This window comes from Symphalangus syndactylus, chromosome 2 (genome assembly GCF_028878055.3).
Source record: "Symphalangus syndactylus isolate Jambi chromosome 2, NHGRI_mSymSyn1-v2.1_pri, whole genome shotgun sequence".
Taxonomy (NCBI): domain Eukaryota; kingdom Metazoa; phylum Chordata; class Mammalia; order Primates; family Hylobatidae; genus Symphalangus; species Symphalangus syndactylus.
Window position 1 is genome coordinate 28,375,514 of NC_072424.2, and position 13,851 is coordinate 28,389,364.

The window sequence follows — 13,851 nt, forward strand, 5'->3', positions numbered from 1 at the left end:
CCAGCATGGTGGTGCATGCCTGTAATCCCAGCTACTCGGGAGGCTGAGGCAGGAGAATAGCTTGAACTCGGGAGGAGGAGGATGCGGTGAGCCGAGATCATGCCATTGCACTCCAGCCTGGGCAACAAGAGCGAAACTCCATCTCAAAAACAAAAAAGAGTTCCCATGTGAATGGGGCACAACTTTGAATACAGAGTGACTCAATGGCAAAAGTTTTCACTGAGACATACTAAAATAAATAATTTCTATTTTATGATTTCCATGGCAATTCCTTAGCTCCATAAACTCTGAAAGTAAATTAATAAGAGTTGAGTTCTAATTACTCTTCTGCAACACTGTGGTAAATGACAGTTTTTTTGTTTTGTTTTGTTTTGAGACGGAGTTTCGCTCTTGTTGCCCAGGCTAGAGTGCAATGGCGTGATCTCAGCTCACCACAACCTCCGTCTTCCGGGTTGAAGCGATTCTCCTGCCTCAGCCTCCTGAGTAGCTGGGATTACAGGCATGCGCCACCACCCCAGCTAATTTTGTATTTTTAGTAGAGACTGGGTTTCTCCATGTTGGTCAGGCTGGTCTTGAACTGCCGACCTCAGGTGATCTGCCCACCTCTGCCTCCCAAAGTGCTGGGATTACAAGTGTGAGCCACCGTGCCCAGCTAAATGACAGTTTTTAATGGAACTTTGGGTTCCATATGTTCCCATTCTGGAGTTCTGTATCTTTTTGGGGATGGGGTGGGGTGGGGTGAGGTAGTGGCAGAAACAGTGTTTATAGAGATCAAAATCCTGAACATTAAGAGAACGCCTCTATTCCAGTAACCCTCGAGTTACTAATATGGCTCATGATCTGAAACTTCTCCCAATCCTTCACATCACAAGTAGTTGGTTCTGACTTTCCATCACACCCAACCAACACTTATTTTATTAAGTTTGTCATTTGTTCTCTTGCTCATGTCTCCTTCATTTTAAAGATGAAGGTTCTTGCAACAAAAGTCACTTAAAACCCTTGCTCTTCCATTTGAGATTAGTTACTTATGTAGCAGGATGCCCTGCCAGAAATTAAGTTCCATTTCCCCCACTTTGCCTAAGAGGGAGAAGGCAGAAAATTATTTTGGAATCACTCCCTCCAAGAAGGGTAGGTATGAAAACCTGGGAGATAACTGAGAAAACCTCCTTTAGAAGGGTGAATGTCTTTTGAGTCACTGACAGTGGTCTGCCTCATGACAGTAGGAATAAAATCTCCTGGAGTCTCCACTTAGATGGAGCCTTTCTGAGAGGGTGGGTAAATAACCCAGAGGTCTAGGAAACTTTTTTTTTTCCGCTCTGTTGCCCAGATTGGAGTGCAGTGGTGCAATCTCGGCTCACTGCAACCTCTACCTCCTGGGTTCAAGTGATTCTCCTATCTCAGCCTCTCAAGTAGCTGGAATTATAGGTGTGCACAACCATGCCTGGCTAATTTTTGTAGTTTTAGTAGAGATGGGGTTTCACCATGTTGGTCAGGTTGGTCTCAAACTCCTGTCCTCAAGTGATCCACCCCTCTCGGCCCAAAGTGGTGGGATTACAGGTGTGAGCCACCACACTCAGCCAAGAACTTTAAACAAAAAAAAAAATGGCATAGGAGCTCATGGTGGTTAAGGGGAAATGTGGTTCTAAGGGTATGAGGTGGTAGATGTTAGAACCAGTCCTGACTCAGTGTTTGCAGTGCACTTAGAACAATAGTTGAGAAGTTTCCATGATGTGAACTCTAAGAGCTGGGTGCTAAGAGTTGTAATCTTGGGTGCTCAACCATAAAGGACTGAGCTTAGCACCGGAAGATCCCTCCCTAATGCACTGTGGTGGCCTGCACAAACATCTGGGTCAACAGGGAACCTATAGCTCCTGTTGGACAGTTTAAGACTGGTTTTCAACATTCTACCATAGGGCAGGGAAGTACAGTGGCAGTGGTGGGCTGAACAGACTCTAGTGTGTCTCCCTCACATACATATATACAGATGCATGGACACACGACCCACACCCATCTTGGATATGGAGGCCACTGATTAACCCAGTCAGTGTAAGTCACTAAAGTTCTGGAAAAATTCAGAGAAAAGCAGAAATTCCAAGAGAAAGATGGTGTACTCTCCGCTAATAAGGCAAGTGGATATTTGAGTGATTAATTTTTAAAAATACTAATTGTGACATTTGAATCCTAAGTTCATGGAACAGTTTACACCAGTTAAATATGGCTTTTCTTTTTACAAATTCAAGGCTTGTTAAGTATCAATCATTCACAAAATATAATAAAAGTTCAAAAACATCTGGTTCTATTGACGGTATCTAGTTCATTTAAATAGACTATTTAAATCAGAAAAACTGTCCTGTAAAATATCCTCTACAAAGATATACTTCATTGATCAGAAAACTCCATTAGGGAGTTTTCTTGTTCATCCAAGACCCTGTGAAGATAAGATGGCTGAGAGCTGTATACAAGATAGATGGACACCTTCATACAGATAAGCAACGTAACTATCTTACCATACTTAAGGCTGAAAGGAAAAAAAATGTTCCAGATATCCTCATTTATCTTTATATAAAGTACAGAAAACTTCTGGACACATGGCAACAGGCCAGTCTGCTCTTTTGGAACTCTATCTTCCCTTCAAAACCAAACTATTTAAACTTTTCTCAGTTCAAAGTAGTTATAACCAATATTCTTTGATTCAGTTTTTAAAAACCCAAAATTAATGATACCTACTAAGTGTATCACTCATTACATATATTACAATAGCTTGGAGAAGCAGGCATTATCTATTTTATTAAATATCTTACACCCATGTTCTTCCAGGAAAAATTTAAGGCAGCTTCCATAGATTAAAATGCTACAAAAGTAAATATAGGTAAGAAAAATAAAGCTGAAGAGAAAATAAGCATAAGGAGGGTAGACAGAGCCAGGAATGAGGTTAAGATATGAAGTGAATGCCATAAAATTGTATGCATTTGCTAGAGATGGGACAAATTTTATCTCAACTCTGGCAGCCAACATGAATTAAGACAGCCTGCTCAGTGTATTGATTTACAATAGTTTTTAGATTAAAAAAAAAATCAACCGGGTACTCAAGAGAATCACAATTATTTATTAAACTGGTGAGAAATTTCTGCTGGGTGGGATGAGAAAGTTAAAGAAAGGTTGAAAACCTGTTCACGGACATACAGCTAGTAAATGCCAGGGGCAAGGACACAGGTCCAATGCTCTTTTTACATTAGTGAAATGCTTTCTTCATTACCATATATCCCATAATATGTGAACACCATTCTAAAACCTTTGGGATAGCTATGGTGTCATAGACAGATGTATAAGCCCTTCTGAAATCAAATTAAGAGTAAGAGGGAAAATACAAACGTCTCCTTTAAAGCTGACGAATAGCTTCTACACAGTATAGGTACAAAAAAATTTTTTTTTCAAAGTATATGAAATCTCCCCAGCCTTGTTTACAGTTCACAGTGCTTCAACAGGTAAGAATTCTTCAGTGCAAAAAAGGTTTAATATTTTGTCATGAACATTTATTACTCATTTCTACATGTTTCAAATGTTTCTCAAATATTGTTCAGATAATTACCTAAGTCATAAAACAGTAAGTGTAAAAATTACTAACATAAGACTAATATAAAAAATAACTAATTACTAATTTCAGCTGATTTTTAAATTTATCAGTAAATTTATTGAGCTTTCATTAAAATATTAAGATAAAAATTTTATTTATCTTTGAGATGGGTAGTTAATCATATTTTTACTAAAGTTCAATGTTAATAATCCTTTATAGTTGATTCATTTGAGTCTCACCACAAAGTCCTGAGATAGGCAATGACTTGCTCGAGGTTACAAAGCTAATAAGTAAATGGAATAAAGATTTGAATCTGGAACCCTTAACTGAGCACAAGATCTTTTCCTAATTTTATTCAGACTTGGATTGTATCTCTGAAACCAAATACAACTAATAAGCTAGCAGGCATGTTGTGATCTGAAATGTTGAGTAAACCTCTTAGGCTAGATTAGAGCATTAGATTGCAATGGCAGATAAAGCAAAAAAATATATATACTGGCAGATTATGGTGATCCTGGAATACCAGGCTAAGTACTTGCCCTCTTGTAGCTAAGAATTCATCAAAACATAATGAGAAACATAATTTCTAATCAGGGTGGTGAGGCCACATACTGGGCTTAAGTCAGATTAGCCAAGAGTTCCCTGGAGTCTCCACTAGAGAAGAACTGGGTTAGAAGATCAAACAACATATACACAAAACCACGGCATAAACTATGTCTTCTTTCTCAGATACAGAAGAGCATAGAAGAGGAGGTAGTGGTAGTTGTTAAATTTTGTGAAGATGAATAAACCAGAATGCCATCAGGGTGAAAGATTCAAGACCTTCAAAACCCAAAATATAGTCTAAGGAATTAAAATCTTCAAGCGTTGCCACAAAAGCATAATGTACTTCAAATTAGCAGTAAATATATAATTTCCAAAAAATAGTTGCCCACTACGTGCTGCGTGCTGTACTGCATGCTCTTATGTTATTTTATTTGTCACAACCGTGTGAGGTATTTTCCCCATTTTATCAACAAGGAAACTGAAGCTCAAGTTAAATGAGCTTCCTAATGTCACATAGCTAGTAAGTGGTAGGCAAAGTAAAATTCGAACCCAGATCCCAAACAAACACTTTTATAAAAAATTGTGTAAACAAAATGGGCAATGATGAGAAAATGTACTGACTCCTAACTTAGGTCAAAATGGCTTGGTACTGCAAAATTTCCATAGTCTGCTGCTATGTAATTTTTTTTGCTTTATCTGCCATTACTACCTCATGCTTTAGCCTATGAGGTTCTTGCAGCATTCTCTGATCGCAACTTGCACTTCTCTAGCCCTGCTCCATCTACTTCATCCAATGGAAGTACTGACTTCCACTGTTCTTCTTCCTAATGAATTCTTTCCTTTATTCAACACATCATAAATGCTACCTTCTCCTTGAAGTCACCTAATCATCCAAGTTAGGAGGGATCTCTGTATTTCTTCTCTTCTACACTTCACTGTGAACTTTCCCTATACTATACTTAGGGTACCTATTGTATGACTGTGATTGTTTAACTATTTTCCTACTCTACTGTACCATATTATCTGAGGACTGAAACTGTGTCTTTCACATTTCTAGATTCTCCCTGAGTGTGTAGTTCAGTGCTCAATTAATACTAAGAGTTTCTTTTCATTTTCCTAGATATAAAGAAAGCGAAGAATCTGATCTCAATCTTGACTCAGTTAACGTAGCAAATATCCATTTCATAGGTTATTAGCTAGAAAACAGTCTTATCAGTCTACTACTTGAATGAGAAATCCCTCCTGCATAATTAGGCCTACCCATAATCTACTAGGTAAGATTTATTTTCTTTAAATCAGAAATTCATCCTCATTGAATGTTATAAACTTTTAAAAAGCCATTTAATTCTTCAACTCAAACAAAATCTTACTTGAAAACTTAATTTGCCCCCAGAACATTATAGTTTGAACAACTCTTCAAACATAGGTCCAAAAAGTATGGTAAAAAAATCACTAGATGAAAAGCAAGATGTTTAAGTTAGAGACAGGGTGCCTTAAAAGCCTTATCTGAATCTCACATCCTTTGATTTTATGTGTCTATCAATGTCAAGGGAGTGAGGCTATAAACTTTGAATTCATAAAGTATGGACATAAATGGACTTCTAAAAATGTCAAATATTCAAAGATTTGAGATTCATGTAGGCTAAGAACACACTTTAAGTACTCACATATTCCGAAATACTATAAACCAAAAGTAGAATTCACTTGAGGCATCACATTTTAAGGCTCTGTATCCAAGGTCAGAACTTTCAGGAGAAAGTGGCAGGATTGATAAAATACTTACGTCACAGAAAAGAGAACCAATCTGATTTTTTAAAAAAACCTGACCTGATAAAATTATTTCAATTAATGCTTAAAAAAACCCAAAACTCCATGTTGGCTCATTTATCAGTAATGTCTAACTTACACTCAGATAATAACACTGATAAATATCGGAAACATCAGAGATGAATTTTAAATATCCACATCTGGATGTTTTACCTCAAAATTACCAGAGAGGAAAATTGGGGCAAAAAGTAAAAAAAAAAAAAAAAAATTACAGACTTGCTGCTCCCAAGGCACCCTATAATTATGTTATTAGAGCTCTCCTAAAGCAGGATTAGGAGCATAACAAACTTACTTAGAATTTCTCCATTAAGAAATGTACTCATTTGGAAATAGAATACCACTGGCCCTGTTGAAAGGAGAAAAAAAAATAAACCATATTTTCTTCTGGATGGTCTTCCTTCTGTATCTAAGTCTTAATTAACATGAAGCTAAAGGTTAGAATATTTTTCTTGAAGCTGTGTACAACAGAAATGTAAATAAAGTTAAGAATACTTGCATCTTAAACTTCTCAATGGACCACAGATCATGGTGATTTTGACCAATTTGAATTAAGGAACCCTGTTAACACGTAGGCCTTACTTCCAGTGATATCCTAAAATGTATACGCCTTTGACGTTTCTCCTTGCATCAAAATAAGCTTGCAGCAGTATGCATTGCCCTGTTATTAAAAACTGTTAGTATGTCATGTGCCCAGGCTACCATCACATACACTCCTGTTATTTTTCAGAATAACACTGCACATTTGTGTCAACCAGTCTAAACTGCTTCCCAAGGTGGTAAGGCTTAGGAAGCTCAGCAACTGTTTTCCTTGTTAAGCAGTCAAGTTCAGTAGGAGCCTGTTGGACAATATTCAAATGTTTAATGTTTCAAAGCCCACCTAGCTATTCACTATCCATCCATGCATTCAGAATTTAATAACCATCTCTTGTATTCAATGTGCTATTGCTTAGTTTTTCAATTTATATGCTTCTTTAACTTTGAAAAGGCATCACTTAATTCCAATAGTTTGTGACACTTCGTTTTGAGAAAAGGGGGTAAATTACAACTTAGGGTCTCCACAGACATCATATACGAATACAGCGGACAAAGAGAACTTGTGGATTTTCTCTACTGCAACAAAATCTCAAGCCAAATTAATTTACCAAGTGGTATTTGATTTCTAAGATAAATATTTTATTTTAAAAAATTAAATATGATAAAAAGGCTGTGAAATTCCTAGAAATAAGTAATACCTGAGGGCCAGAATAAGAAAAATTATTTGTTATTTTCTCAGCTCAAAGTAATAAGGGGTGGTTTTTGTCATCCAAATTTACATTTACACCAAAATGTCTTGTGATTATAAACTCTTCCAGGTTGCGTTGAATTAACTTGAGCAGCAGGCTTTGAAGATGAATAAGATGATATAAAAACATATAGGCAGAATTTTTTCATTGTCATTGAATGCTGTAAGTGGTAAGCCTAGTGATTACAGGTGTAAGCTTTGCAGTTTAAATTCTGACCACATCATTTAACTAAGCTGTAAAACTTCAGCAAGTTATCTAATGTCTCTAAGTTTCAGTTTATGCCATCTGTAACTTAGGCATCTTAATACTTCTTTAACTGAATTGCTTTGAGGATTAAAGATACATAATAGGTGCTTGGCATATAGTAAGTGCTTAATAAAAAAGTATTATACTTTGCTTTTATTAATTTCTCTCCCGATTTCTCTTCTACCCAAATTAGCTGAGAACTTTAAATAGAAGGTGTACAAATTTGTCACTTACAAACATGAATTAGTAAAATCTGACTTTAATCTTTATTGGTTATGGATTTTGTTTAATAGAGTGAATCCCAATATTTACAGGAGACTGACAAATTTTTTAAAGAATTACATCAGCAGAAACACTGTAAGCTTGGGCTGAAAGGAACAAAGGCAGTACAAAAGGAAAAGGGGCTTTTGGACTCCTAAAACTTCTGTAAGAAGAAAGCAGACTAAGAAAAACACAAAGTGGCAAACACAGGCTACCTTTCAAGAAAAAGGAAGGATGATTTAGACAGTGGAACCAAGAACCTAGTGGGCAGAGTCAAGCACCAGGGAGGTTCAGTCCTGGTAAATAGTAGGACTGAGTCCTAATCAAAACACTTCCGAACATTTGTCCAGATGGATTTCACAACTGCTTTGGACCAGTGTCTCCTTTGTATTTCTCAATTTTCTCCTTTTTGAAGAGGAATGTCTATAGCAGTTATCTTATGCCTTCTCCTGCCACTGGGGAGAAGATAACATGAATCTTTATTTCACAGGTTAATAGATTTACAGGACCTGTACTTAAGGTTCTACACCCTGAGGACAATCATCTGCAGCTGGATTACATTTAGATGATGAGATTCTGGATTCAAGCTAACGTTGGAATGGGATAAGACTTTTTAGGAGGTGCTAGGAGAAGAAGAGTGTATTTTGCATGTGGGAGGAAGAAAAATAAATTGTGGCAGAAGGACAGACTGCGGTTCCTTTAAAATAAATTGTGACCTACCAGGCATGGTGGCACACACCTGTAGTCCCAGCTACTCAAGAGGCTGAGGCAAGAGGATCGCTTGAGCACAGGATTTTGTGTGCTATGATTGTGCCTGTTAACAGCCACTGCACACTAGCCTGGGCAACACAGTAAGACCCTGTCTCTAAATAAATAAATAGTAACTAGAGAGTGGACAATTCTCTCCTCAAAAGATGGAGCTTAATTTCTCTCCCCTGGAGCACGGGGAGAATTGAATGACTCACTTCTAACTAATAAATATGGTAGAAGTGATAGTGTGTGATGTCTGAGATTAGTTCAAAAGCAGCATTGCAGGCTGCTCTCTCTTGGATCCTTGCTCTGGGGAAGAACACTCAAGCAGCTTTAGAAAAAGGTCCACGTGGCAAGGAATTGTGGTCTTTTGCCAAAAGCCATGTGAGTGACCCAACTTAAGAGTGGATCCTCCAGCCCCAGTAAAGCATTCAAATGACAGCAGCTCTGGCTAACATATTGACTGCAACTTCATCAGGGAACTTGAGCCAGAAAAACTCAGCTAACCTGCTCCTAAACTTCTGACCCACAGAAATGGTGAGATAATGAATGCTTGTTTTAAGCTGCTAAGTTCTGGAATAATTTGTTATTTAGCAGTAGATAACTAATACAAGCCACCAAGCATCATTTCCCTTGGTAAAGTTTCTGTTGCATTAAAATAAACTTAAAAACCACTGTCCTGAAATATGGCAGGAAGACAAAATGTATACACTTTCTTAAGTCTTTCACAAAGAAGATTTTAAATTCATTAGCCAAGATCTAGGAAAAAAAGTATCAACTTTTAATTCTTTTAAATCTCAGCCTTCTTTGTTCCTCTCTGGGCAGAAAGTGATCATTCTTGTTAAGTGAATAGGGAAATGATACACTATGTGTTTGCCCTTTCACATTATTTCACTAAGTTCCCCAAGGCATAAGTAAAATTGTTACTTTTAAGCCAACTTACAAATAGAAATACTAAGTATAAAAAAATTAATCTACTTAACATTATGCACCTTTAGTTTAATAGGTAAACTATAAGACAAAAACCCTGGCATAAAAATGGAGTTTAGTACTTTCTTTCATTTAAAATCTACAGTTAGAATTCAATGGTCCTCTTTGAGATACTTCCTAAAGAAATCTCAATATTTAACAACCTTAACCAAAACTGAAACTTCACTTCATTCTTTCAGTTACTATATGCTATCTGTTACTACAATCATTTGGTTGATAAGTTCTCTTCAAATTTTTTTTGAGACAGGGTCTTGCTCTGTCACCCAGGCTGGAGTGCCATGGTGTGATAACGGCTCACTGTAGCCTTGATCTACTGGGCTCAAGTAATCCTTTCATCTCAGCCTCCCAAGTATGAGACTACAGACTCACACCACCACGCTCGACTAATTTTTTAATTTCTTGCAAAGACTGGGTCTCACTATGTTGCCCAGGCGCTTCTCAAACTCGTAGGCTCAAGCAATCCTCTTGCCTTGGCATCCTAAAGTGCTGGGATTACAACCGGCGTGAGCCACCATTTCCAATCTAGTAAGTTAGTTCTTAAAAATGGGGTTTCTTTGGAGAAGGAAACAAATCTATTTTGATCTAAATAATTAATGTGCTCTTCAAGTCTTTATAAACCTAGACACTCGAGTTTGCATAAAGTAAGGCACTGAACATTTACTCTCTCATCATGACTTTTCTGATGAATCTTTCCATTTGGAAAGAGTTTCTTTAAAGTGGGCACTATAAAAAAATAAAATTACTCAAAGCTTACATTGTTTTTATAACTTGTACTTCAATGCTTTCACCAAGGCCACTGGTATGGGAGAATTAATTACTCAGAGTGGAATTCCCCTTTGGTTTTGGACTTACCTCTATGAATAAATTCACAAGGACACAACAAAAATGATTTACCAGGGCTATTTCAGGCAGCTCTATGCCTTGGTGCTAATTTTGATACCCAACTTGGAAACCTAATATAACCCTAACCTGGGCATCACGTGTCTGTGTGCTGAACTCTGCCTTAAGGGTGCATGATCTTCATTATGCAGAAAGTTACGAATTCCTTTTGTATTTTAAATCAAACTGTTCTCTCATTTTCCATCATGTATTAATACATTTCCACTAAGATTTTGTAAAAAACAGATCATTTGAATATGATTCACAAAGTCTGACTATTGCTGTGCAGACATGATTTTTCAGCTTGAGTTGATTTTTTTTTTTCTTTTTTTTTTTTTGAGATAAGGTCTCACTCTTGTTGCCCAGGCTGGAATGCAGTGGCATGATCACGGCTCACAGCAGTCTTGACCTTCTGGGCTCAAGGGATCCTCCTGCCTCAGCCTCCCAGGAGTAGGTGGGACTACATGTACACATCACCACACCCAGTTAATTTTTAAATTTTTTTGTAGAGACAAGGATTCACTATGCTGCCTAGGCTGGTTTCAAACTCCTGTGCTCAAGTGATCCTCCTGCCTCAGCTTCCCAAAGTGCTGGGATTACACCGTAAGCCACTGAGCCTGGCCTATAATCTACTTTTAATTTAGTTAATTTAGTGTGTATGCACGTGTGCCTGCAATAGGCATATGTAATACTAGGCTGCCAAATCACAGACGTCTTCAAAAACCTTAAGTCCTTTCATGCCGCTCTGGGTGTCAAGGTACCCAAAGGAAGAAGAAAATACGTGCATGGGATATACCTATTTATTGGTTTCCTATGACTTGAATCATGCCTTTCTTTTCTTTACATATTCAGTCTGAATGGGGTATCCTCCTTTAATAAAGTGCTATACCCAGAAAACACACAAAATTCAAACCACCAAACACAATACTAGTTTGTCATTAAGGCTCTGCAAATCAAATACACAAATTAGATGTCCATTTCTCCTTTGAAAGACTGGAAGCAACTGGTCATCACTCCACCTCTACCCCTCTTTTAACCCGAGGGTAGTTTGAGAAACCTTCTACCTTATTATACTAATATTTCCAAAGAGGGAGAAAAATTACAGCTTTCTAATTCAACTCACAGGACTTTGCAGGATCTGAGTAACTCGTTTCCTCTGCTCCATCATGTTGAAGTCTTGTCGTAGATCAGGAGACATGTTCCTCTCCCTAATGTATTCTGGGTCATTTTCATTGATGCGGTCAAAATATCTCTCTTTGTGAGGCATGCTGGGAGGAGGAGGAGTGGTAATCACGCCTTGGCTGGCATCTGAGCTCATGTTTTAAGTCTGTGGATTACTCTTGTTATCTGCGTTAATAAACACAAAGAAGGACATCCATGATAAATTCATTAAATTCAAAATTTACATGGGTCAATCAGAACTTTTACATTTTGCCCTCAGAGCTAACAGGTGCACTTTAAAAAGTAGCTTCTCAAAAATCTTAGAACAATTTTTTATTCATATAAAAAGATCTTAGATTATAATGCTCAATTTGAAATTGGTATTTTCAGAGCTAACAGAAACTCATGGTTCAATTAAATTATGTTAATGTTATCAACTGCCTTTTTTTTTTTTTGAGATGGAGTCTCACTCTGTCACCCAGGCTGGAGTGCAGTGACGTGATCTTGGCTCACTGCAACCTCCACCTCCTGGGTTCAAGAGATTCTCCTGCCTCAGCCTCCCGAGTAGTTGGGACTACAGGCACGTGCCACTTCGCCCAGCTAATTTTTGTATTTTTTTTTTTAGTAGAGACGGGGTTTTACCATATTGACCATGCTGGTCTCGAACTACTGACCTCATGGTCTGCCCACCTCGGCCTCCCAAAGCATTGGGATTACAGGCATGAGCCACTGTGCCCAGCTGGGCTGAAGTGATCCTCCTGTCTTGACCTCCCAAAGTGATAAGATTACAGGCATGAGCCTCTGTGCCCGGCCCCCAACTCCTACTTTTAATACCACATATGCAAAGTCATACTTTCTAAGTATTTCAGAGTAATAGGAACTAGTACAAACCAGTACGAATTACATTAGGAAAAAAATAGTCTTAAAAAACATTCCTTTAAAATGCTGCAAAGAAAAAATTTTTAGCCGGGCGCGGTGGCTCACGCCTGTAATCCCAGCACTTTGGGAGGCCGAGGCGGGCGGATCACGAGGTCAGGAGATCGAGACCATCCTGGCTAACACGGTGAAACCCCGTCTCTACTAAAAATACAAAAAATTGGCCGGGCGAGGTGGCAGGCGCCTGTAGTCCCAGCTACAAGGGAGGCTGAGGCAGGAGAATGGTGTGAACCCCGGGGGGCGGAGCCTGCAGTGAGCTGAGATCGCGCCACTGCACTCCAGCCTGGGTGAAAGAGCGAGACTCTGTTTCAAAAAAAAAAAAAAAAGAAAAAGAAAAAATTTTTAAAAAGTAGTTATGAAACTTGTGAACACTAAGGGCTTCCCTCTGATGTAGCCTTTGGCCATGCAGATTAGAAACAAGGTATCATGTATATACAAAATTCTAGTTTTAAAAATCTTATGCAAATATTTATGCAACAACTATCCAACATGCATGTTTAAAAAACATTAGGTTCAAAACACAAATAGATGAAACACTCCAGAATGGTGGCTTTCAAACATTTTATATTGTATTCACATACAAATATATAAGATACATAACTGAAATAAATTAATGACATACTTTCCCTTACTGTGTGGTATATTCCGATATTTTCTATTTTAATCTATTTCATTTTAATAAACGCTAGTCAAATTGATTCATGATCCACTAATGGGTTGTGACCCACAGCTTGAAAAACAATGCCCTAGAAACTCTGAAGTTATGGTCAGGTAGGAAACGGAAGGGAGAAGGGGTAGGAAATGTTAATTGAGAATGAATATATGCTAGAGAGGAGAGTAAGACCGATTTTTTTGAAGAAATGTTGCAGCTTATTACATATTTCTTTACATATTAATATTTTAAAAATAGTACTCTTACAGTAAATCACATTTTTGTATTTTTTTTTTTTTTTTTTTTTTTTACATAGCGTTTAGGCTGGGCATGGTGGCTCATGCTTATAATCCCAGCATTTTGGGAGACTGAGGTGGGAGGATCACTTGAGCCCAGGAGTTACAGATCAGCCTGGGCAACATAGTGAAACCCTGTCTCTACAAAATAAATTAAAAAAAAAAAAAAAAAAAAAAGCCAGGTGTGTCGGCATGCACCTGTAGTCCTGTAGTCCATGCACCTGTAGCTACTTAGGAGGTGGAGATGGAGGATTCCTTGAGCCCAGGAAGTTGAGGCTGCAGTGAGCCATGATCACACCACAGCATTCCACTCTGGGTGATGGAGTGAGGCAAAAAAGTTTCTGTATTCAGGCCAGCACAGTGGCTCATGCCCATAATCCCAGCACTTTGGGAGGCCAAGGGGGCAAATCACAAGGTCAGGAGTTCGAGACCAGCCTGGCCAACATAGTA

General features: G+C 38.0%; 1 protein-coding gene across 17 annotated transcripts in view; it reads right to left on the minus strand.

Moving 5' to 3' along the window:
* Positions 1-13,851, minus strand: part of ADD3 (adducin 3) — a 134,244-nt gene that overhangs the window by 23,459 nt on the left and 96,934 nt on the right. For all 17 annotated transcript variants that reach the window (XM_055249520.2, XM_055249512.2, XM_055249576.2 and 14 more), the window contains one exon: positions 11,480-11,703. In XM_055249520.2, the coding sequence (XP_055105495.1) occupies positions 11,480-11,674 (195 nt within the window). In that variant the 5' untranslated portion in view covers positions 11,675-11,703. The remainder of the gene's footprint in view (positions 1-11,479; positions 11,704-13,851) is intronic.